Source organism: Sus scrofa, chromosome 7 (genome assembly GCF_054392235.1).
Source record: "Sus scrofa isolate SSC_HxYL_T2T_F1_AM1 chromosome 7, Sscrofa_HxYL_maternal_Yorkshire_Landrace_v2.0, whole genome shotgun sequence".
Taxonomy (NCBI): domain Eukaryota; kingdom Metazoa; phylum Chordata; class Mammalia; order Artiodactyla; family Suidae; genus Sus; species Sus scrofa.
The window spans coordinates 69,553,992-69,580,062 of NC_139389.1; the positions used below are offsets into that span (position 1 = coordinate 69,553,992).

At 44.6% G+C, this 26,071-nt stretch overlaps 2 protein-coding genes across 53 annotated transcripts in view; one reads left to right on the forward strand and one right to left on the reverse strand.

Moving 5' to 3' along the window:
- The window catches only part of TMEM202 (transmembrane protein 202), a 125,812-nt gene extending 115,208 nt beyond the window's left edge, over positions 1-10,604 (reverse strand). For all 3 annotated transcript variants that reach the window (XR_001297909.3, XR_014810610.1, XR_014810609.1), the window contains exon 1: positions 10,375-10,604. The gene's annotated coding sequence lies outside the window, so the exon portion shown is untranslated. The remainder of the gene's footprint in view (positions 1-10,374) is intronic.
- Positions 10,605-10,699: 95 nt separating this feature from the next.
- PKM (pyruvate kinase M1/2) overlaps positions 10,700-26,071 on the forward strand; it is a 32,513-nt gene continuing 17,141 nt past the window's right edge. For 5 of the 50 annotated variants that reach the window (XR_014810581.1, XR_014810584.1, XM_084968883.1 and 2 more), the window contains exons 1-14: positions 10,700-10,860; positions 11,911-12,146; positions 14,560-14,760; positions 15,385-15,462; positions 16,216-16,310; positions 16,762-16,822; positions 17,056-17,146; positions 17,494-17,560; positions 21,078-21,227; positions 22,102-22,312; positions 22,828-22,881; positions 24,681-24,776; positions 25,039-25,131; positions 25,729-25,854. Coding sequence is in view for 29 of the 50 variants with exons in the window: in XM_084968883.1 (XP_084825009.1) it covers positions 14,758-14,760; positions 15,385-15,462; positions 16,216-16,310; positions 16,762-16,822; positions 17,056-17,146; positions 17,494-17,560; positions 21,078-21,227; positions 22,102-22,312; positions 22,828-22,881; positions 24,681-24,776; positions 25,039-25,131; positions 25,729-25,854 (1,125 nt within the window). In the remaining 21 variants the exon portion in view is untranslated. Of the gene's footprint in view, positions 11,066-11,910; positions 12,147-14,559; positions 14,761-15,384; positions 15,463-16,215; positions 16,311-16,761; positions 16,823-17,055; positions 17,147-17,493; positions 17,561-21,077; positions 21,228-22,101; positions 22,313-22,827; positions 22,882-24,680; positions 24,777-25,038; positions 25,132-25,728; positions 25,855-26,071 lie in introns of all 50 variants that reach the window. The other 45 variants (XR_014810587.1, XR_014810590.1, XM_084968884.1 and 42 more) reach the window with 17 other exon arrangements.

The following is a 26,071-nucleotide window of genomic DNA, read 5'->3' on the forward strand; positions in this document are numbered from 1 at the left end:
TAGAACACCATGACTCACCTTGCCTGGTCAGCCTTTCCTGGGCCTGCAGGGCCTTGCACATATTTTTCCCAGGAGGACAATTTCCCCTCCACCCCACAGACCTGGATCAAACTAGCCTGGGGCCCCAGCTGTATGGTGGGCTCCCTGGTCCCCAGATGTTGCTACGGCTGGAGGCCTCTGATCTGATAGCACATCAGACAATAAAGGATGTGGGGGTGGGGTCGAAGGGTTCCTCCTTCATGAGAGTTTCTAAGAAAACTTGTTCCCACCTGTTCCTCTGTCTTTGACTCGTTTTTGGAGGGAATGGAATGAAAAAGAACATTAACAGGTAAGGTATGGTGTCTGTCAACAAACAATTTCCAAATGAGGGAGGAACCAGTGTCAAGGGCATCTGTACACCAGCACCATGCTGACACAGAGACTGACCACCCTGGACACAGAATATGTAATACCTGCACATTCAGATATCCACCTGGAGGCATAGAGGCCCCTCAGTGCTAGATGCTAAGCATTGTGCTGGGAGCTGGGGCTCAGGCATGTTGTAGGCACTCAAGAGTTAGGGGGAAAGGTAGACCAAAAATGCAGTTATACTGGAAGGCCACACAGCGTCTGAGATAGCAGGAAGAGTACCTAATTCAGACTTGACTGGTAAAGCAGGTCAGAGAAAGGTTTACTGAAGAAGAGGAAGGGTCTTCAAGAATGAACTGGCACATCTGTACAAAGCCATTTGGACAGCTGCATCATTCTCATAAACTATCTCTACCAAGCAATAATGATGACTGTTTACTACAGTAGTACCCGTTATGTGGCAGAAATGGGAACCAAGATAAGACCCTTTCCCATTTCTAACTCTACCCTGAACTTTACGTCATTACCAAGTCATGTCAAGACATGAACAAAAATGGCCTTTAAAGTGTTTTGTTTCATGGTAAGGACTAGCAGACTGTGTACAAATGCTGCAGACGTTGGCAAGGTCTAGATCAGGGTTAGGCAAACTATGGACTGTAGGCAAATCTGGCCTACAGCCTGCTTTTGTGTGGCCTACTAAGAATGTTTTTCACATTTTAAAAGGGCTATAAAAATAAAAGAAAAAAGAATACGAGACAAAATGTGGCCCACGAAGCCTAAGAGATTTATCTGGTCCTTTAGATAAAAAGTTTGCTCACCCCATAAGATCATGGAAGACATGTAAAATGTCTAGTTAGTTTATACAATAATGGTGTTTGTGTCTCTGTCGTGTGTGCATGTATTAGTCCAAATCCTTTCAGTTGCAAGTGTCAAAACCCAACTCAAAAATGCTTAAGCCAAGAGGAAATTAGGTGGCTTACATAATTGATAAATCGAAAGACGTATCTGCCTTTGGGCATGCCTGGATTTAGGGGACCAAATGATCATGTCTCCATCTCTTGGCTCTGCTTCTTTCTATTTGGTGGCTTCACTAGTTCTAGCTCTAAAGACCTTAGGAGGACTTTAGCCAGAATGGACATGTGTCCACCTCTAGGGTAGAAAAGTAGGCCACCATGATTGACAACTTACCAGGACTGGGTGGAGGGGAGAAATGGGTCTCCAAAAGAAGGGATGATAGGCCTATAAGCAATTTGCATCCATAATATTCTACCCCTTTACTGCTCAGCATTCACCTATACTTTTATTGACAAACATACAATTTCAAAAATGTGCCTGCTGGAATTCCTGCTGTGGCAGAGCAGGTTAAGATCCAATATTGTCTCTGTAGTGGCACAGGTGTGATCTCTGGCCTGGCACAGCAGGTGTAAGGATCTGGTGCAACCAAAAAACAAAACAAAAAAGTACATACCTAAAAACACAATGATCCTAGGCCCAACAAAAACACACTCACCTACTCCTCAGTGAGAGACAATACAGAATCATGCTCAGTTGCTTTACTGATCCCTCAGGCCTGGATCCCTTTGTGATGTGCAATCCTTGATTGGATATAACTTATTGAGATTTTGCAATCTATGCTTAAAGATAAATGTAGCTATCCCTATATAACCAATATGAAATAGTGGATGGAAACAGGATAACCATTTTGCTTTAGCCATGCCCTCAGCATGCAGAAGTTCCCAGGCCAGGGATCAAGCCCAAGCCACAGCGGTAATCTGAGCCTCAGCAGTAACAATGCTGAGTCCTTAACAGCTAGGCTACCGGGGAACTCCAGATAACCATTTTTTTTAACAAGGAAAAACCACCTTCATTAAAGAGAAAACAATGGTCACTACTCTATAGCTTATAGCACATCCTTTTGGACAATGGAGTATATTTCTTGGTCAACAAAACTGATTACTTGTGGTCCTTTCCACTGGGAAATATCTCGTTTATCCATTGTCCTTTATGGACATCGCTGAGAAGATGCCCCTTCTGGAACTGAAACATCCCTCTTCCCTTTGGACATGGTTTTGCACCTAAAGGTTGCCTTGGAGATTATGCCTTCCCAGACCCCCAATTTCTAGGCGAGGAGTCTCTAGATAATTCCTTCCAGACTGATTAATTTGATCCCAGGGCTCTCTGTGAGCTAGTAACTATCATCAGGATTCTTGCTGAGTCCTTGTTCTAGAGTCTAGATCCAACCCTTGTGGTTTCTGTCTCTTAGAAATAGTTATATTTGGCCCATTCCCTTCCCCCTCAGCTTTATGGCTTTCCTGGTGTCGATGATAATAAGTAAACTTTAATCTGCTCAGTGCCTCCAGAGAGAGATTACCTATTCAACACTAGGCAGGCTTATGCTCCAGTGACCCTGACCAGAGAGTCAAAATCCCTAAGTAGTACTGGCTTCTAGGCCTCAGCCCCAAGGTGATGCTTAGGACAGGAGTGAGGCAATCACACAAGCACTCATTCTGGCCAGTCTGTAGCTTGCTCCACTCCTTGCCCTCTGGCCATGGCCATGTTACACTGAGGCCACATCAGCAAAGTGCTCCTGAGAGGAGTCTGTCAGTGGACAGTGAATGGTGTGTGTGTGGGGGGTGGCTCTGAGAACTTGTATAATTTGGGGGCTGTGGGAAGAGTCTTTCTTCAGCCTTCAACAGGGCCCCTGGAATTTCTATCTTTCTCTCTGAATGCAACCTGGGTGTCTTGAATGGAAAGAGAAAAGACCTTTGGGCTGAGATGGGACCAATAACCTCTGACCTTGAAAGCATCTCTGGACCTGCTTTGTGCTCTGACCAGGCCTAGGGTCTCACCTCTGCTCAGGGGAACAGAACATGCATGCAATACCCTCCAAAAGAGGCTGCTAAAGTTAGGGAGATCACAGAATCTCTCTTCATCTTTTCCAGCTTTGGTTGAAATCTTTGGGCATCCACTGTCCTGACTGGACCTGCCTGCACTGTGACACAGCCAAATCCAGCAGGGATTCTGAGGCTGTTTTAGGCCTCTGGGCCTCCCTCAACCATTGTATTTACACAAGCATGTTACACATCCTTGTGTTCTTTGGAAGAACCAATGAAGGAAGAAACCTCATGGGCTCAGGGAGCTCAGAGCCAATGCAGACTCTGCAGCTGCCTTTGAGCTTGAGCCACCTGGGGTCCACAAAGAGGTGACCAAGTCCACGCCAAGTGCAAACTCAGAAACACTCTTTTTCTCTCCAGTCCCGGCTTCAGACACTGCCATCACGGGGTGGCAGCCTGGACTGATCAGAGCCTTTGATTGGCCATCTGTAGAGGGCACTTTGAACTTCCAGGCTCTAGCCTCCTGCCCTCTAGTGGCCTAAGAGCACAGGGACTCAGGAGGCAGAATGTGCTGCAAGCCAGGGTTTGACTCTTCCCAAGGTAAGTCCCAGGAGAATATGCAGGTAACCACAGACGAGCCTAAAAAATGAGCCTCAGCTTCTCCTAGAGAGCAGGCCAGAAATGGCCTGACCCAGCAACCTTGGTACTGGGCCCCTAACAGGATCCAGCAGTCTGGGCTGGGTCCCCTGCACATGAACAGGAAAAATCAGTTGTATCCTCAGGACCTTCTTGCTACCCTACTGTTGGGACTCAGCATTGGGATAGGGGCTTTGACTGGGGCTCCACGTCTTAACCCAAGTGCTCCACAAAGCAGACTCTGAGGCAAGGATTAAAGTCCTCGAAGTGGGGAGTTCCCTGGTGGCCTAGTGATTAGGACTCAGTGCTTCTACCCACCACTGTGGCCTGAGTTCAATCCTTGGTCTGGGAACTGAGATCCCACATCAAGCCACTGCATACCATGGCAAAAAAAGGGGGGAGGCAAATAAACAAAATGAAATAAAATAAAGTGTTTGCACTGTTTGGGGAGATGGAAGCCCAGGATGACGGGAGGGGAGAAGAGATGTGTGGCAAGGAAAGACTTGAGGCAATGCAGGACAATGCATTGCTGTGCTGGCCTGTTTCACATGCACCGTGAGGAGAAAGCAGGTGACTTTACAGGCCTGTCTGATAAAGCGCATGGTATCTGCAAGGAGAAACTGTACCTTGGGTCAGTTCACTAAGAGACTTTATCCATTGGTTCTCCTCTCATCTCCTGTTTCCCGCTGGCTGAGGTGAACCCCAGCAAGAGCTAACTCCACTGCATTTCTGAGTTGCATCATTTGCCTCTTGGGTGGCTGCTTGGGAAGTCAGATCCCATGCCTGCCATGTGCCATTTCTGCCACAGATGTGGAAGTGAAGTGGCTACTCAGCATAGGTGGGGGTGCCAACCAAGAGAGAGAAAGAAGGAGGTGGCCTAGGGAGTCCAGAAAGGTACATGACGTTTGTGACTTATACATTTCACTCTCTCCCACAGGATTCAGAGCAAGGGTCCCAGCACTGTCTGGATTCCAAGTGAAATAAATAGTATGTAATCTGGGAGAAAAAAGACACATTCAGTATCATCAGGAGTATCATCAGCCTTTTTTTCTAGAATGTCCCAAGCCCTGAGATCCAGTGTCTCCTGCTGGATATCCTGCCTCTATGCCTTTGTCCTTATTCACTTTAGTTTGGGGTAGTGGATCTGGCTTTTATAAGCTATGAGACATGTGATGATCCGACCCTTGGCAGTCTAGGTAGCTGGCCACAGGCACAAAAGGAAAAAAAATCAATGCTTCATATGGCCTGGTTCTATCAGCAGAGAAGCAAGCTGAACTGCAGGACCTTTCTAGAAATCTTGCAAGAGGCCAGCATACTCCAACATCCAGACATTTTTCCAGTGTGTCCCAGAAATCTCCATCTCGGATGGATGCATAACCTAAAACTCCAGATAAAATAAAGGATCATTTAGCCAGCTGACTTGATACCGCTTAACAGGGATTTCTAACTTCCCATTCAAGGATCATCAGATCCCCACGCTGCCTCCATTTCACTTCGGTTCCACCAATTTCATGTTCTAGAGTCTATTGACTGCACACGCCATTCCTTTTGTCTATTAGGACTGGTTGAACTATAAGCAAACCAACAAGAAGGGAGCTGAGGAGTGTAGCTATATTACTGACTTCAGGAAGGGCTGAAATCAAAGGCTCAAACAATATCATCAGATCTCTCTCCATCTCTCAGGGTTCTGCTTCTCTTTGTTCCTTGTCCTATTCTCTTTCCTGCCAAAAACACTTTCTCCATGTGGTAGAGAGCTGGGTGCCAGCAGCTTCAATCTTATATGCTTTTAGCACCATGGCCTCAAAAGCAAGAGAGTTTAAAGGGAAGGTTTTCATTGGCTCTACTTAGGTCACAAACCCTTACCTGAATAATCACTTTGGTCAGGATGATGGAGTCCCCTGCAGGGCCTGATGGGTCATGTATCATGGATCTCTGGGGGACGGAGGCAGGGAGGGGGCAGAGGTGGCACTGTGGCACTGTGGCTGTCAGCCCCAATAAGGAAAAGAATGTAAAAACATGTCCTGCATGGTCTGTAAACACATGCAGTTTGACCTGGATGGCATATAGGACGCAGGTGAAGGAGTGCTGAGAGCTAAGTAGGAGGCCTAGAAAGGGTTCAAGTTTTATCCTAGAGGCAGTTGGGAGCTATGGGAGAACTTTAATAGAGAAAAGACATGATCAGATTTGGGTTTTAGAAAGATTCCCCTAGGCAGCTAAGTGCAGAATAGATCAGAGGAGTAGATAGTGAGGTAACAGGTCTAGGTAGGAGGCTAGTGCAATGGTCCTGGTGAGGAAGAGTAGGATATAAAGGAAGGGCTTATTTAAGATGTATTAAGAGGTAACATGTAAGAAGCATATGAGGGAAAATTGGTTCCATTTACACGAGGGTGGGAGAAGTCTAAAATATTTCCCTTTCAGAGTTCTAGCTGAACAAGTCCTGGTGCTATTTACTAAGCTAGGATCATGAAAGACATGCCAATTGGGAGGAAGAAAATGAGTCTGCCTGTGGGACATACAAGTAGACTTGTCTCAAAGGCAACTTGAAATGAAATAAGGATGGAGATATACATTCAGGAGTCCCAGTCACCTACAGTCAGTGTGTCACAAAGGATGATTTAAACAGAAAAGCCATTTCTTGAAAGGGCACTGGGTATGTCGTGGGATGGCCAAGCAGGACATGTAAGCTTGAAAAATAACTGGGAACAATGGGAGGTCAATCCACCAGAGCAAAAGCTAAAATCAGATGCCAGCCCAGCTTAGTGAGAATATTGCCAGTGTCATCACCATTGGACACTGGATGTCACCACTACCGGTACCCACACCACTACAGCCCCCAAGCACAGGACAGAGCTGACCCCACTGCAGCCACTGCCCCCAGGATGACTACTCCATGGTTCTATCTCTCTGAATCATTTACTCTAAATCTGCATTTCTGGGGGCCACTTGCCCAGGCCTAGGTCACATGGCTCTGACTTACCTGCTAAAGAGCTGGGAAGGTGGAGTTCCTATTGTGGCTCAGGGGAAATGAATCTGACTAGTATCCAGGAGGATGCGGGTTTGATCCCTGGCCTCACTCAGTGGGATAATGATCCAGTGTTGCCCTGAGCTGCAGTGTAGGTCTCAGGTGTGTCTCGGATCCTGTATTGCTGTGGCTATGGCTGGTAGCAACAGCTCTGATTGGACCCCTGGCCTGGGAACCCCCATATGCTACGGGTGCAACCCTAAAAAGAAAAAAGAAAAAAAAAATTTTAAATAACATAAAAATTAAGAGCTGGGAAGGCAAAAAAACCCAAACCTTTTCTTTTTTTGTCTTTCTGCCTTTTCTAGGGCTGCTCCCGTGGCAGGTTCCCAGGCTAGGGGTGGAATTGGAGCTGTAGCCACCGGCCTACACCACAGCCACAGCAACGTGGGATCCGAGCCGTGTCTGCGACCTACACCACAGCTCACGGCAACGCTGGATCCTTAACCCACTGAGCAAGGGCAGGGATCGAACCTGCAACCTCATGGTTCATAGTCTGATTCATTAACACCTGCACCACGACAGGAACTCCAACCCAACCTTTTCAATGTCTGTCATGGAAGGCAGGCTCTGCTTACCTCCAAGACTTGTAATACAGGAAGGGGAATCACATTCTGGGAAGCTCCAAAATACCGGGGTCTGTTTCAGGGGGTGTTTTTGAGGTCACTGGGAAGAGTGATGAAACAAGAAATGGGTGTTGACTCAACTGGGTTTTTTTTTTTTTTTTTTTAGTTATTATCATTTAAATAGTGAATGACAGAAAAGGAGTCTTAAGGAAGCTGTGAAGGAGCCATGTGAGATGCAGAAAGAAACTGGAAGAACACACCCCACAGGAGCCAACAGAGGAAAGGGATGCAGGGACAGCTGATCAACAATGCCAACTGACATCAACAGTCAAATCAGTTGAGCTCAAAATTTTCCAAGGGGGTTGGCAGCTCAGAAGACATCTGTAACTTTGGTGAAAGTATTTTCAGTAGAGATTTGGGGGAGAGGTCAGTTGACACTATATTTAAGGAAAACATGGGAGGTGAGGAAGTAGAAATGGAGAGTGTAAACTACTCCCTAGAAGCTTGGTTGAAAGCAAGAAAAAAAAAGTGTAATAGTAATGTGTGGGATGGATTTTTTTTTAGGTTGAGCTAGTTGATCAAGTTTATATGCTGAGATCAAAGAGTAGGCGAGAAGAAAAAGTTGAATATCCATGAAAGAGATATGTAAGTAAAGGAGAAAAGTTCCTGAAGAGACAGAAGGGAGAGAAAAACAGATCATGGTGAAAGGATTAAACGTGGATCTGAGACCTCTCTACCTCTGAGAAAAAAAGGTGGGAGAGATTCAGATGTTTGGAGTGGGCTGAAAATTAAGGCAGCTTCCTCTGTGTTGCCTTTACTTCAGCTGTGAAGCAGAATGGGGGACGGTGGCAGAGCTGATGTGTGGAAGGATTGCTGGGGACACTCAGGGCCTAGCTGAGGAGACTGAATTTGCAGTATCTGCATATTGGGTTCAAGGTTACGTTTTCTTAAGATTTATTCAAGGTAAAGGTGACTCATAGATTCCAAGTTCGGAGGGCCTCAGAAACTTTCAGGAACCAGAGAACAGTCTTATAATTTCTGGTCTTTGCCTCTCTATGCTCATTCTCTTTCCACACATAGTCTTTCTTCACTTTTCATTCCTCAGAGTAACTGGGAGTTGGGAGCACCACAGCTCCTAGGTTTATATATCTTCTGCTCAAGAAACCAGTCCACTCAGAATCATAATCTTTCAGCCCTATTCCAAGATTCCCAGGAGAGAACATTTGTTTAGCTCAGCTTGGATTAGGAATCCATTCACAGTTTGATGAACTACAGTCAGGGCACCAGGGGTCACATAAGAAGAATACAACCCTGGGCCTGCAGATCTGGAAATCAAGTGTAGAAAATATAATTCCCAAAGGATAGCGCTTGTGGGCTGGACTAACATAAGATGGTGTGCACTTGAAGCTCAATTTTGCAGGACTGGGTGATCTCCTTCATCCTGATTTAGGATAGGAAAATAGAGAAAGTAGATGGCAGGAATGATCCAGGGTTGTGATTTTAAGGGCAAGCATGTTAGCAAAAATGTGGTTAGAGTAACCGACTATAGGATCTAGACTAGATGGGAAAAGAGGCAAAGCCAGGAAAATCTTGATCAACTATGAGGCAGTTGTGACTCATGTGATTCATGATGAGTAAAAGAGCTGGTGGTGTGAAATGGGAGGGAGTGAGCAGGGGAAATTCTGGAAGGTTATGGTATACTGGATTCTGACATTTCACTCATGGGGACAGACCTCCCATGCTTACAACCAAGTGCTTCTATTCATACATTCCCCTGTATGTTTGGCTCCCCAAAGCTGCCACAGAGCCCTTGCCAGTGAGCTGTTTTAGGGAGCAGAGCCAACTCCTTCCCCAACTATTCTGAACTTCTACACTCTGGGCCTGTCTTCAAATCCTCTGATTTTATATCACTCATTTTTTAAAAAAAATTTTTTGCCTTTTGTGGCTGCACCTGCAGCATATGGAAGTTCCTGGGCTAGGGTCCAATGGAGCTGCAGCTCCTGGCCTACACCACAGCTGTAGCAATGACAGATTTGAGCCACGCCTGAGACCTATGCCTCAGCTCATGGCAATGCCAGATCCTTAACCCACTGACCAAGGCCAGGGATTGAACCGTGTCCTCATGGATATTAGTTGAGTTTGTTATTACTGAGCCCCAAGGAGAACTCCCTATTCCCTCACTTTTTTTCAGTTATTATACAAAATGTGTGTAACAAACTAATACTAAAGCAGTGTTGTGGCCCAGGCTGAGAGGCCAGGTGAGAAAAGTAGTGGCATCAAAGGGAGAAAGGAGTGAGAAGGCAGATGCTGAGGACATCCAAATGTAAAAAACATCATTGGGAAAATTCTGACTGAGGCCGGCTCAGGAGGGCTGCATATGTCATGTGTTTATATCACTCAGAGCCAAAGCTTCCTTGTGTATGCTGTGTTTAGCTAAAAAGAGGGAAGTAGATAGACAATAAGCCTTCCCCAATAGTGCTGATGGAAAAAACGAGCATGTAGTAACTCCAAAACACCTGATTCTGGTAAGGACGAAGGGAGGTCTGGCCATGTCTGAGGTCAATAACCACAATAACCAGTCAACAGCTTCCATTTATATGTGTTAGGCTGAACCATATAAATTTTTTGTTTTGTAAAATATGAAGAGTCAAATGCACATTCATACAATTCGACATACCTTCTCATTTCATCCTCACCACAAGAGCCCTATTAAACAGGTATTATTGTCCCCACTTCCCAGATGAGAAAATTAAGACTTGACGGAAACTCTAGAAAGTGAAAGTCTTGGTTCAAGGCTGAAAGAGTAAGTCCTGAAAGAAAGTTGTGAATCCAGATTTTCTGAATATAAGGCCAGAGTGCTTTCCAGCACACCACAGCTACCAGGGGCGCAAATGAATTAAACTTAAGAATTAAAAGACCCTGAGGTATTACAAACTAGAGATTCTTGGAGTCAAGAGGGTCTCAAGAGTACCTTCTCAATCTCTATCGCCGCCTGGGCTCCAAAGAGGCTTCCGGAGTGCTTTCCCTGCTCCTTCCTCCCAACCGCATGGGGCGCCCAACCATCTGGTTCAGCGGGCTCTCCCCGCCCTCTCAGGGCCCCTCTTGTTTCTCTACACATCCGCCGCCGACTCACAGCGCAGGCGCCCCCCCTGCTCCGTGCCTCCTCCCAAACGGCAACCACTGCGCAGGCACCTCAAGCCTGGCGTCGGGGGCGGGGGCGTGCCCAGGGGCAGGCCGCGTGGCAGTTGGTCCGAAGCGGACCACGTGGCCACGGTGCCCGCCGCGCGAGCGTGCGCAGAGTGGCTCAGCGCGGCCGTGACGGAACGACGAGGCGTGCGGGTGCGCGACCTCTCCCGCCCGGCCCCGGCCCCCGCCCCTTGGCCTGCCGCTCCGCCCCCGCGGGGCGTCCCGGGCCGCTCGTCCCCTCAGCGGCGGCCGCGCGCGGCCCGGGGTCGCCGTGAGTACTCGCGAGGCCAGCTTGTGGGGCGGCCGCCACGGGGACGGGGCGGGGCGGCCGAGCCGCGGGAAGGGTGCGGGGCCAGGGTGGAGGAAGTGAAGGGTTTGGACCCGGTGGCTCTGAGAGGCCTTCTGAGTTTAACAGGCTTCGCTTATGGCCGGGCGGCTGGCGACACAGATCGGGCTCAGAGCTTCTTCCCCGGGAGGCAGGTGTTGGGTGTCTTCGGGGTCTCCGGGGGAAACCGGAGAAGAGCTCTAAGTGCTTCCCCAAGGGAGGCCTCAGTGAGGGCCTGTTCTGGAAGCACGAGTGGCGGCCAATGTTGGGGGCTCACCCCGGCCTCTTCTTCCGCCGGGTACACGAGATAGCGCTGGGAAGCGGGCATCGCCGGGCGGTGGGTTCTCCCCCGCACTCTTTGTTCCATGGCCTAGGCTTTTTGAAAGGAGCACTTCGCTGCAGAGCGGAGTCACCTTCTTTCCCAGGACCGCCAAGCCGGGATCAAACGTTGAGATCGGAGGCTTCTTTGACTAGATGCAAAGTTGTCACGCGGAGAAGCGCTTTTGGACCTAGGCCAGGACATTTGTGATCCGGACTTGATGCTTATTTACTTTTGGCCTATTCTTATGCAAATTTTTTGTTAGCTGCTCTCTAGCGCTGACACCCTTCTCTGGGCATTCTTCATACAGTCAGTATTTGACTTGGCTTTTCTTGAAAGGGTTCCCTTGATTACCTCGTTTAGATAAATCAAATAGGTCTTTCTTACTAGTTCATTAACAGCTCCCTTAATTGGGTTGTAATCTCATCACTGGAAGAGTGGATGTCATTAGAATCTGACAAATGTGCTATAGTCCCCAGTTCCACTGTACGCTATTATACTTCTGACCCTAAGCAAGTTGCTTGACGTCCCTGCACCTGCATACTCTATCTGTAGTGTGAAAAGTTTAAAATAGGTTATATACAGCCTAGTTTGAAAAAGATGGTAGTCTCTAAATTGTTTCTTCACTGGACAGGAAAAATTCTCTCTGAACTACTTTTTTCTCCTTGTGGTAACAGCAGAAACCAAGCAGCAACAGCCCTTGGAGAGAGACTAAGCTTTCTTGACCTCTACAGTGGCACAGTGGCAAAGAGCTTGAGAAAGTTGGCACTTCTGGGCTACACCATTGTCATCCAGGACATTAATGCCTCCCTCTTTGTTCCTCTGAGACCGTCCAGATCAGCACCTGTTTATTTTCAAATCTCACAAACCCCACCCCAGATCTTCATAGTTTGGTTCTCAGCTGCTCTTGAAGGTGAATGGAGTCTTGCTTTTTAAAATCATTTTTGTATGGTTTTGTCTATGTGTAGATGTGTTTAGGTTCTTGTATTTATCTCCCCTTTGGCTTAGGTCACAGTTCATTCATTCATTCACTCATTCAATTAGCTATGTTATGAGGGACTGACAGTACAGACAGTGAAAATGCTCAAAGCCTCTGCCACCGTAGAGCTTACATTCTGATGGGAGGTAAATACAATAAACAAACATTTTGTCATAGAGTGGTAAGTGCTGTAGGAAAAAATAAAGCAAGGAAAGGGTTTGGAGAGTGCTAGTGTGTTGTGTATTGTGATTTTACTGTTTTATGTAGGATAGTCAAGGTGATCTTCAAGCAGAGATCTGAAAGAGTAAAGGAGCAAGCCCAGTGAATATGGGTGAAAAGCATTCCAAGAAGAGTGGCAAGCAGGCACAAAGACCCTGTGGTGGGAATATGCTTGATATGTTGGAAGAACAGCAAGTTAGAGAGTTTCAGTGATACTCTTCATTTCACATTTAGAGTTGATAGGAGACTCCTTAAAAAGTATGAAAGTAGCCTCTGGGTTTGTTTGTTTTTCTTTTTAGAATGAAAATTTCCAACTATATACAAAAGTAGAGAGTTTACAAACCCTTGTGTACTTATCACTCAGCTTCGTTTGTAATCAACATTTTATGATTTTCATCTGAACATTTCATCTGTTCCCCATTTTATTTGTGCTGGAATAGTATTTTAAAGCAAATCTTGGCGTTCCCATCGTGGTGCAGTGGAAACGAATCCGACTAGGAACCATGAGGTTGTGGGTTCTATCCCTGCCCTTGCTCAGTGGGTTAAGGATCTGGTGTTGCCGTGAGCTGTGGTGTAGTTCGAAGACATGGCTCGGATCTGGCGTGGCTGTGGCTGTGGTGTAGGCCAGTGGTTACAGCTCCAATTGGACCCCTAGCCTGGGAACCTCAATATGCTGCAGGTGTGGCCTTAAAAAGACAATAAAAAAGGAAATATTTAAATTAAGATTTGAATATTTAAAGATATCAAGCATTTCATCTCTAAGAACTTCAGCTGCAGTTTCCTTGTGCATTTTGTTTGTAATGGGTCAGGCAGCACTGTTGGCTGAAGGACTGCTATGTTGTTTGCCCTGGCATTGTGCTTTAGGTCCCCATTCTGGGTCAGTTACCAGGTTTAAATTGGTATCCGAGGAACAGACCACAAGCCCTTGGAACACACAAGGATTTAGAACAGTGGTCTCAGATTTTATCATTCATCAGAATAACTTGGAGGGCTTGTTAAAACATCCCATCTCTGAAGTTTCTAGTTCAGTAGGTTTCAGTATGAGGTCTGAGAATTTACTCTTTTTTTTTTTTTTTTTTTGCCTTTTAGGAACACACCTGGAGCCCATGGAAGCTCCCTGGCTAGGGGTCGAATTGGAGCTCCAGCTTCTGGCCTATGCCACTGCCACAGCAACATGGGATCCCAGCCATGTCTGCAACCTACACTGCGGCTCATGGCAACACCAGATCCTTAATTTACTGAGCGTGGCCAGGAATTGAACCCACATCCTCATGGATACTAGTTGGGTTTGTTTCTGCTGAGCCACAAAAGGAACTCCATGAATTTACATTTTTAACAAGTTCCCAGGTGATATTGATTCTGCAGATCCACAGAACCAAGGATCTAGTAACCTAAGATTCAATAGAACCATGTTACAGACCAAGAACATCTCTCTTTAAGGTTGGGATGGATGAAACTGAGATAAATGTAGAGCCAAGAAGGCCAAGGACAGTGGTTTTTAGTTTTGTGAAAGGGCTAGGAGTTAGTGTTTTTCTGAGCATTTCTTTGGATCATTATTACATTAATTGGGGAGTGGGTTCCAAGATGAGTCCATGGCTTTATTTTGACTATGACAACTCAGACTATGAGTACCAGAGAATGGTCAGTGTTGTTGAGGACTTTTTAACTTGGCTCTGATTGTTATATGATGTCTTTGAGGGATGCTAGTGTTAAATAAGAGATTATGACTAAATCACCAGGGGTAAAGACTCCAAAAGAGTCTGCTTCTGATGGGCGTTGGTACTATGAAGAATATTCTAAAATGAACTGACTAGACTGAGTAGCATAAGCGTCTGGTTCTGCCACCATCACTTGTGGCGTCAGAGGTTTGATGCAGCATTGTGAACTAGAGCAAGGACGTGATTCAATCCCAGCCTTCCAGCTTAATTGGAACAGTAGTATCTTATGTTTGTATAGTGCTTTCATATTTCATTATCTTTAAAGAACTGTGCGTACATGCATTCAAGTATGTCTTCTTATGTGCAGGTGCCTACATGTGTATAATAAAAATATATGCTAACGTGTACCTGTGTATATGCCCCCTAGCTGTTAAGTGAGGATGAAATCAGTTGTTTTCTACTTTCCATAGGACAGCGAGTGACTTATTACCACCACCACAACAGAGCCTGCCTTCTCCAGCAGATCTCCAGTCAGCTCCCGACATCATCCCCACCCCCTTCTCCCTTGTGGCCTCCTAAATGCCCATCTCGTTAGCCTGGGTTCATCCGGTGGTATGGAGGGGTGCTGCCTAGCACTGACCTGGAAGTGTGTGTGACCCTCTGACCCAATGGTGAGAACTGATTGCCCACTTCTTCAACTGATCACTGGGGGCAGATGGAACAGACTGCAGACCACCTTTTCCTAGTATTTTCCTTCCCACCCTTTGGGAAAGTAGAGTGGCTATTTGAAGTTAGAGAGAAGGGGCATGGGAACAGTCTTACTTGGTGTCTACAGAGGGAGTTTTCTTGGGAAGGAAGGGGAGAGTTAAATACTTAAGGGATAAAAAAAGGGAATTATGAGACGAAAGAGTTTAGGTAGGCTGGGGAGCTGCCTTAGGTAATGACCCTAGAAGTGGCCAGTATGTACTTGAACCTAGATATCCTAGAAATTAACTCTGACATCAAAGTGCTCCTCACCCTCAGTCATCATACCAGTATTTAAAGAAGGCCAAAATTCCCTGTTGTTTTCTTCCATGCCACCAAGTCAGTGATGGGCCATGGATGTGACCAGATTTAGGAAGAGACTGAGACCCTTCCAAAAGATAAGGTGAAGGGAACAAGGGGATTAGGGCTTCAGTTATTCTGTTCCAAGAGACCTCCCGTTCTTTGTGGAAATCTGTTTCCCATCTTAATTTGACTGTGTTCCCTGGAATAACACGGACCCAGCAAAGCATTGTACCCTTATTTCTTATTAGGACATCAAAGGCCAGTTCTGGAATGATGATGATTCGGAGGGAGATAATGAATCAGAGGAATTTCTCTATGGAGTTCAGGTGAGGTCCTAGCCCCCAAAACCCATGTTGCATGATCTAAATGTGTGTTTCTCTCTTGATACATTGGAAGTGAAAAAGATTGTTTTGGAGCAGAGATAAGATGAAGACCTAATGTTGGTGTGGTCTGAGGATTGTCATGTTAGAGCTAATTTCATATCTTTGCTCTTGCCTGGGACTCATACTTTTCCCAGGGTAAACTGCATCCTCTGTATGTGGAGCTTACTCATATGTTTAGTTGGAAATAATTATTTTCTGACTATTTCCTCGCTAGCCAGTGGGAGTAATTTTATTCATTAGCATCAGAATTTTAACAGATTATTCTGCCAGTGATTGGTTAATGCTGTCACTGTCCAGTGCATGATCCTGAACAGGAATGTTGGACTTTTAAAGTCAGAACCAATCTGATTTAAATTCTGTACTCTTCAGCATGTTCTGAGTTCTCATAGAAAAGATACCTAAGTATCCTGGTCAAGGTCTGAGAGAAGAGTTGAGACTTATGGATGTGAGCTCCTTAAGCAAAGCCCTCAGTTGGTCTACTGAAAATTCTTAGAGTGGTGATGGAGATCCCCATCACCTGTCTCTCAGATCCCCAGCAAGAGCCACCACCAAGAGCACCTTCATATAAGCAGCTCTTGCTTATATGTATTGCTGTAGTTTGATTTTCCTGTTCCTGATGTTTCTTCATGTTCTATTTTCATCTATTTCCTTCTCCCTGTATCTTTCCTCTCTCCACTGTTTTTGCTGCTGACTCAGGGGAGCTGTGCAGCTGACCTCTATCGACACCCACAGCTTGATGCAGACATTGAAGCCGTGAAGGAGATCTACAGTGAGAACTCTGTATTCATCAGGTGGGACTTGACTTTCTGGGATGGCAAGGGAATCAACCACATCTTTCCAAGTTGTTAAAATGACTAGAGGTTTTCTTCTTTATGGTGTGATGAGTTGGGTGCGGTCTGTGGATATTGATGAGCTACGAGCTTAATGATAGTGGGAGTGGCTCAGAATATTTAAGGTTGGCTGACAGGAATAAATAGGGAAGTGCAGCCACTTTTCCTAGAAGTTCCCTCTTATCCTAGACTCCTCTAGGCTGTTTCCCCTTTAAGATAAGAAGGGCTTCTGGCCTGGAGAAGACCTTGATCATAAAAGTGGGATGAGGCTATAGCTAAGAGCCTAAATACAGAGTTGCCTTCCACCCTTCCCTTTCCCTTGTCCCCAGGCTCAGTTCTCTCTCCACTTCAGTCTCTGTTCCCTTCTTTCTCCCTTAATGAGTCTCACCTATGGTCACCTGTATCTCTATAGAGAATATGGAACTATCGATGACGTGGACATTGACCTCCACATCAACATCAGCTTCCTCGATGTAAGTGGTGCTAGTAGCTGCCAACAACATGTCTGTTGGGCTTGTGGATTGGAGTTTGACTTGTAGGCTTAGAATCTTGTTTCTGAGTACTGTATTCAGAGCACATCCTCTTCATCCTTGTCTTTCCTTGACCATCAGCAGACAGTGGTGTGTGCATGTGTGTCATATAGGGAAAATGTCAAGTCCATTCCTCTCTGTTGCCACACTGGAAACTGTTTCCCTTACTCTTTTAGGAGGAAGTTTCTACAGCCTGGAAGGTCCTCCGGACAGAACCTATTGTGTTGAGGCTGCGATTTTCTCTCTCCCAGTACCTCGATGGACCAGGTAAAGGCAGTGACTTCAGGCAAGTGGGTGCTTTGAATGTGGTCTAGTCCAAAATCTTAAGTTAACTGAGGTAGAGAACATCCCTTAAAGGCCCTTTTTATTAATGAAATTGTTTTCTCTAGTCCCTGGATATTATTTATTCCTTCTTTCCCCTCAACTTCTCTAAGGAAATATTTGAAATTGGTCAGTTAGTTCCCAGATTCTACCTTCTGCCTCGATGTTTTCCTTCTCCATCATTGGTGTTTAGAGCATCCTTAGAATCTGAGGAAGCTAATCCACTGAACTGGAGCTGTGGACTCCCAAGAGGATAGACACGCATATGTAGGAGCTTTCTCTTCTCTTTGCAGAACCATCGATTGAAGTTTTCCAGCCATCGAATAAGGAAGGATTTGGGTTGGGTCTTCAGTTGAAGAAGTAAGAACTTTTTTTTTTTTTTTTTTTTTTTAATCTTGTTTTAGGGGTGCACCCACAGCATATGGAGATTCCCAGTCTAAGGGTCAAATTGGAGCTGTAGCCGCCAGCCTCTGCCACAGGCACAGCAACCTGGGATCCGAGCACATCTGTGACCTATACCACAGCACACGGTAACACTGGATCCTTAAGGCACTGATCAAGGCCAGGGATTGAACCTGTATCTTCATGGATACTAGTTGGTTTTGTTAACTGCTAAGCCATGATGGGAACTCCAGGAAAAGTAGGAACTTTGATCTTTCTGGTTATGAACTTTTTTTTTGCTTTTCAGGGCCACACTTTCGACATATGGAAGTTTCCAGGCTAGGGGTTGAATTGGAGCTACAGGTATTGGCCTATGCTACAGCCACAGCAGCATGGGATCTGAGCTCTGTCTGTAACCTGCACCACAGCTCATGGCAATGCCAGATCCTTAACCCCACTGAGCAAGGCCAGGGATTGAACAGGTGTCTTATAGATACTGGTTGAGTTTGTTTCTGCTGAGCCACAACAGAAACCCCTTGGTTATGAACATTTGAGGGGAAGAGATGTGGATATGTGGATGGACAGACAGAAATCTCAAATAGATTATTTCTTTCCAAAAATGTATTTCTGAGATATGCCCAAGAAAGAGTAAAATTAATTTGGGCCAAATTTCTGGTTGTGTGGGGAAGCTTATGTTTTTGGGGTATCTGCCCTTCAGACTTCTTGGAGGTGAGAAGATAGGCTTGAGGAAAAGCACAACCCTGGAATTTGAGTCATGCTGATCACATTTCCTGTGTGGTTTACTCAGAGTAGGGCTCTAGGAGCTCAGAGAGTTTTAGCTATTGAATGTGTGGGGCACCTTACTAAGTATTTGGTATACAAAGAGAAGTGAATTATAGATTCTCCCCTCAGTCACGTTCCAAATAGAGTCCAGTGGATACATGTTCTAATACAAGTGAATATGTAAGGTTTAGAAAGGACACAGAGGAAGTTATAACTCAGTCTGGTGGCAGGTGAATGAATGAAAGATGAAAGGAGGTAATTAATGGTTTTCAAGAATGGGTAAGAGTTGCCCATGAAGACAGTTTCTGAGGGTAACATTTGCAAGGGCACAGTCATGTGTAGGAAGCTTAAAGTAGTTATATATTGCTGGTAAAATGCAAAGGGAGTAGGATCTAAAGCTAAAGAAGTACTAATGAGTCCAAATCAGAGAGGATCTTGAAATTTTATTTTGTAGGCAGTGGGAAGATTGAAGGGTTTTAGGCAAGAAAAGGACTTGATCAGTTTTAGTTTTAAAAAAATCATTTTGGTAGCATTGTGCAAAGATAGAAAGGATGAGACAAGAGACCAAAACTATTTTTGTAGGCGACATTTGTTGGAGTCCATCCATGAGATGATGTAAACCTGAGCTAGGTATGACTCTAGGTAAGAAGAAAGGCTAGAGAGATTATTTGCAGGGTATAAAATTCATAAGACTTGATGACTGAGTTGGGTATATTATACATGACAAGAGCCAAGGAGTAGTGGAATATTACTCATGCGTTTCCAGCCTGGATGTATATTGTAATACCAGTAATCTAAATAGGGGCTTAAGAAGAGTAAGTTCATAGGATGAAGATTAATAATTAGTTCCATTTTAAACATGTAGTTTAAAGGTAACTTTGGGTTATTCAAGTGGAGAAGCTCAGTAGAGAGATATATAGATTTGATACTTAAAGGAGAGGTTCAGGTTGAAGATTCGTATTAGTTATAAGGGTCAGAATTGCAGCTATCATAGAATATGGTGCTCAGAGATTGCTAAGGGAGAGCATGATAGAATGAGAAGAAAATAGAATCAAGGGCAAAACACCCTTTAACATCCAGACAGAATGCCAAAAGTAGGTAGAGGGAGAGAAACACTCAAGGTAGGACAGAGAAGTTGGAAAAGAACGGGAAGAGAATAGTGTCATTGAAGGCAAGGAGGAGTGTTTCTACAAGGAGGGCCAAAATTTCTGTTTGATTTAACATCAAAGTGAGAGCAATTGTAGCGCAGTGGTGAAGGTAGAAACCAGACTGTACTAAGTAAAAATTCGTCATTGGCAATAAAAGAGAAACAGTAAGTATGGGTTGAGAAATTTGGTTGCAGATAGGAGAGGAAAAGAGAGGTAGCTAGGCTGAGGTGCCAAAAGTTGAAACTTTTTATAGACTTGGGTAAAGGAACTGACAGGAAAGGGGGATGGTTGACAGATCAAGGTCCCTATAGAGGGTCTGAGATCTAGGGTACAAATAGAGCAATTTGTCCTTAATAGGAGGGTCACCTTGTCTTCGGAGAATGGAGGGATCAAGGTAAGGGTAGAAATGGATTTTGTGGTAGGGTTGCAAAATTTTCAGTTTTCTTTACTGAGAAGAAAGGTCATTAGTTGTAGGGTTGTAGGTGAAGTTAGGAGCTTAAAGGAGATGATAGGATTTAGAATAACAGTGTAGAATGATATGAGAGAGAACTGATCAAAGAGAAGTGAAAGGATTGACAAGACCAGCTGAGGGCCCAGCTCAAGTTGGAAACCATAAATTTAGGGATGTAATTTTTTGCCCAACAAAGTCAGTACCCCTCGTGTCCCTTGTCTTTTTCTTCACTGTTCACAAGGCAGTGGGTGGTACTCACTATCCCACCACTTTTGTTCCACTCTCAGTATAGTTATTCTTGGCAATAAATTGCCAGGTTCACAGCCCTGGAAGACACACCTCTAAAGGCAGAGGATCTGAGAATTTCTCTGGTCCATTAGATGAGGCCTGCTAGCTAGTGGGTATATACCCACTGAGGTAAAGAGGTACTTTAGGACAGTACATTTCCATGTGCTAAGGTTTTAACAGGGGGGTTCTTTAGATCCACATTCCCTTGTAACAACTAGCTTAGTGGTCCCTGGGTCTGAATTTTAGATTAGTTGCCTTTTGTGATCCTGGTCCCCCAACCCCCAGATCGGGAAACATGTAAGATGAAGACAGGATTTCATTACCATCTTACTGCAATTTTCTTTTCTTTCTTTCTTTTTTTTTTTTTTTTTTTTTTGTCTTTTTGCCTTTTCTAGGGCTGCTCCAGCAGCATATGGAGGTTCCCAGGTTAGGGGTCGAATCGGAGCCATAGCCCTAGGCCTATGCCAGAGCCACAGCAACGGGGGATCTGAGCTGCATCTGCAACCTACACCACAGCTCACTGCGATGCTGAATCCTTAGCCCACTGAGCAAGGCCAGGGATCGAACCTGTAACCTTGTGGTTCCTAGTCAGATTTGTTAACCACTGAGCCACGACGGGAACTCCTTACTGCAATTTTCTTATGTGTTACTAGCCTACATACCTCATGTTTTCTGTAATCACGCAGATATGAATAGAAGTTTGAATGATTAAATAAATGAAAAGTTCATTTACTGCAGAGAATCATTTCACAAGGCATCACAGTCCTATGTCTTGATCACTTCCCTGCCTGGGCTTCCTTAAGCCTGTTCCTCTTTGATTCCTTAGGATCCTGGGTATGTTTACATCCCAACAATGGAAACATCTCAGCAATGATTTCCTCAAGACCCAGCAGGAAAAGAGGCATAGCTGGTTCAAGGCAAGTGGTACCATCAAGAAGTTCCGAGCTGGCCTCAGCATCTTCTCACCCATCCCCAAGTAAGTGTTCCTCCATAAGCTGATTATCTCTTATCACCTTAATCTCCTCTAAGCCCCTACCTCACCTTGATTATGTAAACTTACATATTCTTTCCTCTCCTCAGGTCCTCTGAATTCTGTGTCTTTAATTATTAACACCATCCACATGGTCCTGTCCCCTATGTGTCTTTACCCTTTTACTCCTGGCCCAGTAGTCATACCTTGTCCTTTATGTAAAACCCAGTACCTAGCTCATGGTATGTATTTGGAGAAATGTATGCTAATCTCTCCACCTATCCTGTCTTTGACCCTCATCCTTATTCCCTATGCTAAGGAGGCAGAGTCAGAGCACCAAATCCTTGCTTTTCTGGAAGGATACACTGTTTTATTATCTAGGTTCTAGAAATAAATTCTGCTCCATTCTTTGACCCCAGGTCTACATTTTCCCCTCCCTGGTGCCTTCTGATCTTTTCAGAGGCAAAAACAAACCCAGATTGTAGTTTTCCTTACACAATTATTGTCAGTCAAACATTAGGCTCTTTGGGGTCCAGCTGCCTCTTGCCTAGTTTAATCACATATATACAAATGCATGCGTGTGTGCACACACACACACAGTAGGTGAACTAGGCATCCTCTCCTTACCTGGCCTAGATGCCGTAGAGATTGACCTAGGCTTTGCCTCTGCCTGCAACTTCATGTTCTAATCTTAAGAACACACAGATAATGACATAAGATGTCTGGTGATCTCCTTGTTTTGACAATTTGATCCAATGAAACTTTCCTCAGATATGAGTTGCTCTTTGACTTAGCTTGTTTGGTACTTTCTTATCTCCAGGCCTCTTCCAGACTCATACTGAATCCCCAGTTTCATCACTTCTCTTTACTTTCTCTTCAGGTCTCCCAGCTTCCCTATCATACAGGACTCCATGCTGAAAGGCAAACTGGGTGTACCAGAGCTTCGGGTTGGACGCCTCATGAACCGTTCCATCTCCTGCACCATGAAGAACCCCAAAGTGGAGGTGTTTGGCTACCCTCCCAGCCCCCAGGCAGGTCTCCTCTGCCCCCAGCACGCAGGCCTCCCTCCCCCAGCACGGACCTCTCCTTTGGTACATGGGCTGAGTTAGGGTTTGACTTGGGTATCAGAGGATGGGAGGGGAAATGTGGGAATATGATTTCTCAAGATGAGGTGGGGATCTGGTTGTCAGGTATCAAAAACCATGACATGAATCATGAGGGAGTAGAATGAAGCACATTTAGTGGTTGTGAACTCATATTTAAACAGTCTGGCAAGCTTCTCTGATGGTAGGCAAAGAGTCTGGGGTTGGGCAGCTCAGGGAAATGTCATGTGTAATATTATTAGGTTGTGGTTAGGACTTGGTAGTCAGCTGCTATAGAGACCTATTCCACGTACTTTGGAGAGGGTTAAGGACAGGTGAGCCTTTTTCAAGAGCCTTTGGCCAAAATGTCTGAAGGTCTTCTCTCCAGCTTGGGGACTACTTAGACTGATCAGAGCTAGGGCATAGCTACTTTAGGAGAATTTTAGGTAATGGGTATGAGTGAGGTCTTTCTAGGCACCAGCTTCATAGGAGGCTCATGGGATTTGTCTTTTTAATCTCATCAGGTCAGTGGTCACTGCAAGAACATCCCCACTCTGGAATATGGATTCCTTGTTCAGGTAATCAAGTCTAAAGCTTCATGCATAAGCCTTTCCCGTTTTCTGACCCATCTAATTCCCCAATACCTCCCAGCTTTTCAGTCAGTTAGCACACATTTCCTGAATTGCTCTATTTCTAGAACTAAGTAACTGTTGTTCAGATAGGAAAAAAGAAGGCACAGTTCCCATCTTCAAGAAGCTTGTAGCATTACTGGGAAGACAACACTCACAGACTACTTACAATCTAACGTCAAATGAGGCACTGCAAATTTTAAGTGCACAGGTGCCAAGATGAGAGTTAAAAATGAAGCTAATTTTCTTAGATTCCCACACATCCTTGCTCATGTGATCTTTACATTTCCTCACAAACTTTCCCTGCTTGACCACCACTGGTCGCTTGCTTCTTTTTAAAACCTTTTTACTTTCTGGACACAGTTTCACTTTTGCATCTGCAATTCCTTTGTTCATGTCATTCCCTCCAGTGGCCTTCTTCCCTGTGTCTGCCTGTTGCAATCAAAGTCTCTGATGCCACCTTTTCTATAAAATCTTCCCTTTTACCTGAAATATATTAGCTGGAAATATGTCTCCTCTCACTGAACTCACATAACACTTTTTGTTTTATATGGCACTGATGTGTCATGTGCCACATGCTGCCTTGGATTGTAGTTAATTTGTGTACATACCACATCTCTCCTGTTGGACTATAGTGTCTGAGAAAACTTTTGTTACTGAGTAATCAAGGAGACCTTTCACCAAGTTAGGTACATAGTAGGCATTCAGTAAATCCACATTAAAGGAATGAGTAAAAGCCCTTGTATGTCCATTTACTATACCAAAAGTTTGTGAAATGGAAACAGTTTGATTTATACACAAAGTATATACGTGGTTGGAATAGCCATGTTAAGACAGTGTGTAAAAAAATACGTTAGAATATTGCTGCATGAGCTCTGGATTTGTGCTGTCTGCCCAGCATAGGGTTTTATCTATGATATTGATCAGTTTACAGGCAGATTGTTCTTGGTAGTAAAAATGGCTCTTCTGGCCCCCTGACATCTAATCATGGACTGAATACTCGTTTGCCACACAGACACAGTCTTTAATGACTACAGTTAAGGTTAATAGTTTGATTAGTACCTGTAAATGTTTATGAAGTATTTCAAGATTCATCTCATTACTCTTGATACCTCTTTGAAGTGAATAATGTGCACTTTGTAAATGAGGAAACCAAGGCTCAGGTTAACTAAATTGCCCAAAGTTATATATGATATTAAGTAGCGGAGGAGGGGAGTTCCCATTGTGGCTCAGAGGAAATGAATCTGACTAGTATCCATGAGGATGCAGGTTCAATCCCTGGCCTTGCTCAAGTAGGTTAAGGATCCAGTGTTGCTGTGAGCTGTGGTGTAGGTCGCAGATGCTGCTCGAATCTGGCATTGCTGTGGCTGTGGTGTAGGCCAGCGGCTACACCTCCGATTCTACCTCTAGCCTGGGAACCTCCATATGCCACGAGTATGGCCCTAAAAAGAAAATAGATCGATAGATTGATAGATAAAGATCAGTCAAAAAATCCCATACTAAAGAAAAAATAGTAGAGGAGGGATCTTAACCAAAGTCATCTACCATGTCTGGTCTTGTTTTTACTATAACATTCAGTCTTAGCTCTAGAGTCAGGCCATCAGTTTAACTAAGTGTAGAACCTAAGAATAGATTCTACCTTACTTACATGTCTGGGAGGTAGGAGAGTAACAGAAAGAAGTTTAAATTATTTCCTGTATTTGGGTCTGTACTTCTGAAAGACTTAATAGAATCTCTTCTCCCTCCAGATCATGAAATATGCAGAGCAGAGGATTCCAACATTGAATGAGTACTGTGTAGTGTGTGATGAGCAGCATGTCTTTCAGAATGGGTCAATGCTCAAGGTAAATGCCTCAAATGTGACCCTCTTCCTTAGACCCATGGCTAAGACCGCTTCAGACCTCATCTCTATTTTCCTTTCTTCCTGGGTCTGTGGTAAAGGTAGAATTCTGTCTCTACTCCTTGAGACTTTAGAAATCTCATCAATGCTACTTGGAAAGATAAGGATTATCATTCTAGAGTTGTCTGAGGTCAAGATTGTCCCTCACTCCTTACCTTCTTATTGCACACCTCTTACCACCACCATCTCTTAATATTTCCATTCAGCCAGCTGTTTGTACTCGCGAACTGTGTGTTTTCTCCTTCTACACATTGGGAGTCATGTCTGGAGCTGCAGAGGAGGTGGCCACTGGAGCAGAGGTATGGGGGAGAGAAAAGCTGCTGGGGACCCAGGATCAAGAAAGACCAATGAACCTAGCAGTTTCACCGCTTGGAATTTAATGTCCAGAAATGCTTTCCTATGTCAGGATATTGACTGTAGGATTGTTTATAACAGCTTTTTTAAAAATGGATACAGGCCCATCTGAATGAAGTCCATTTAAGTTATGGTATTTTCTTACACTGGAAATACTATACAGCTGTTATTTATGGATAGAAAATTACATATAAAAGAAAATACAACCGTATGTATAGCACAGTTCTTTTTTGTTGTATTTCCTATATAATAACTATTTCTCTAGGAAAACTATCTGGAAGAGTATATATCAAACTTAGCTGTAGTTACCTGTGAGGAATGGAATTTGGGGATGAGGGGATGGTTTCTATCTTTTTAAAATCACTCTTTTAAATATTATTCTTATTAGGAGTTTATATTTTCTAATGAGAAAATGATACACATATTTGCTTTTGAAAAAAATGCTGAGAGCCTCCATAAGGTAGACCTATGCTGGCTACTGTGTGACTCCCAGCACTGGGAAATCATTTCGCTTCTCATCTCTTTCTCTCCTTTTCCCTAAGGTGGTGGATCTGCTGGTGGCCATGTGTAGGGCAGCTCTGGAGTCCCCTAGAAAGAGCATCATCTTTGAGCCTTATCCTTCTGTGGTGGACCCCACTGATCCCAAGACTCTGGCCTTTAACCCTAAGGTATAGTTGCTTGGGAAGAAAGTCAGGACAAAGGAACAGAAATGCTAAAGATAATGGGAGACTATGGGCTATCATTCTAGTGTACACAACAGGTTGGAATAAGGGGAACTCTTAAACCCTAAACTTTGGTTGTTTTAGTGAATAAATAAGTAAACATAACTTGCAATATAACAGAAACAATAACGTCTGAGTTTGTCAGAAGAAAGGGAGAAGAGTT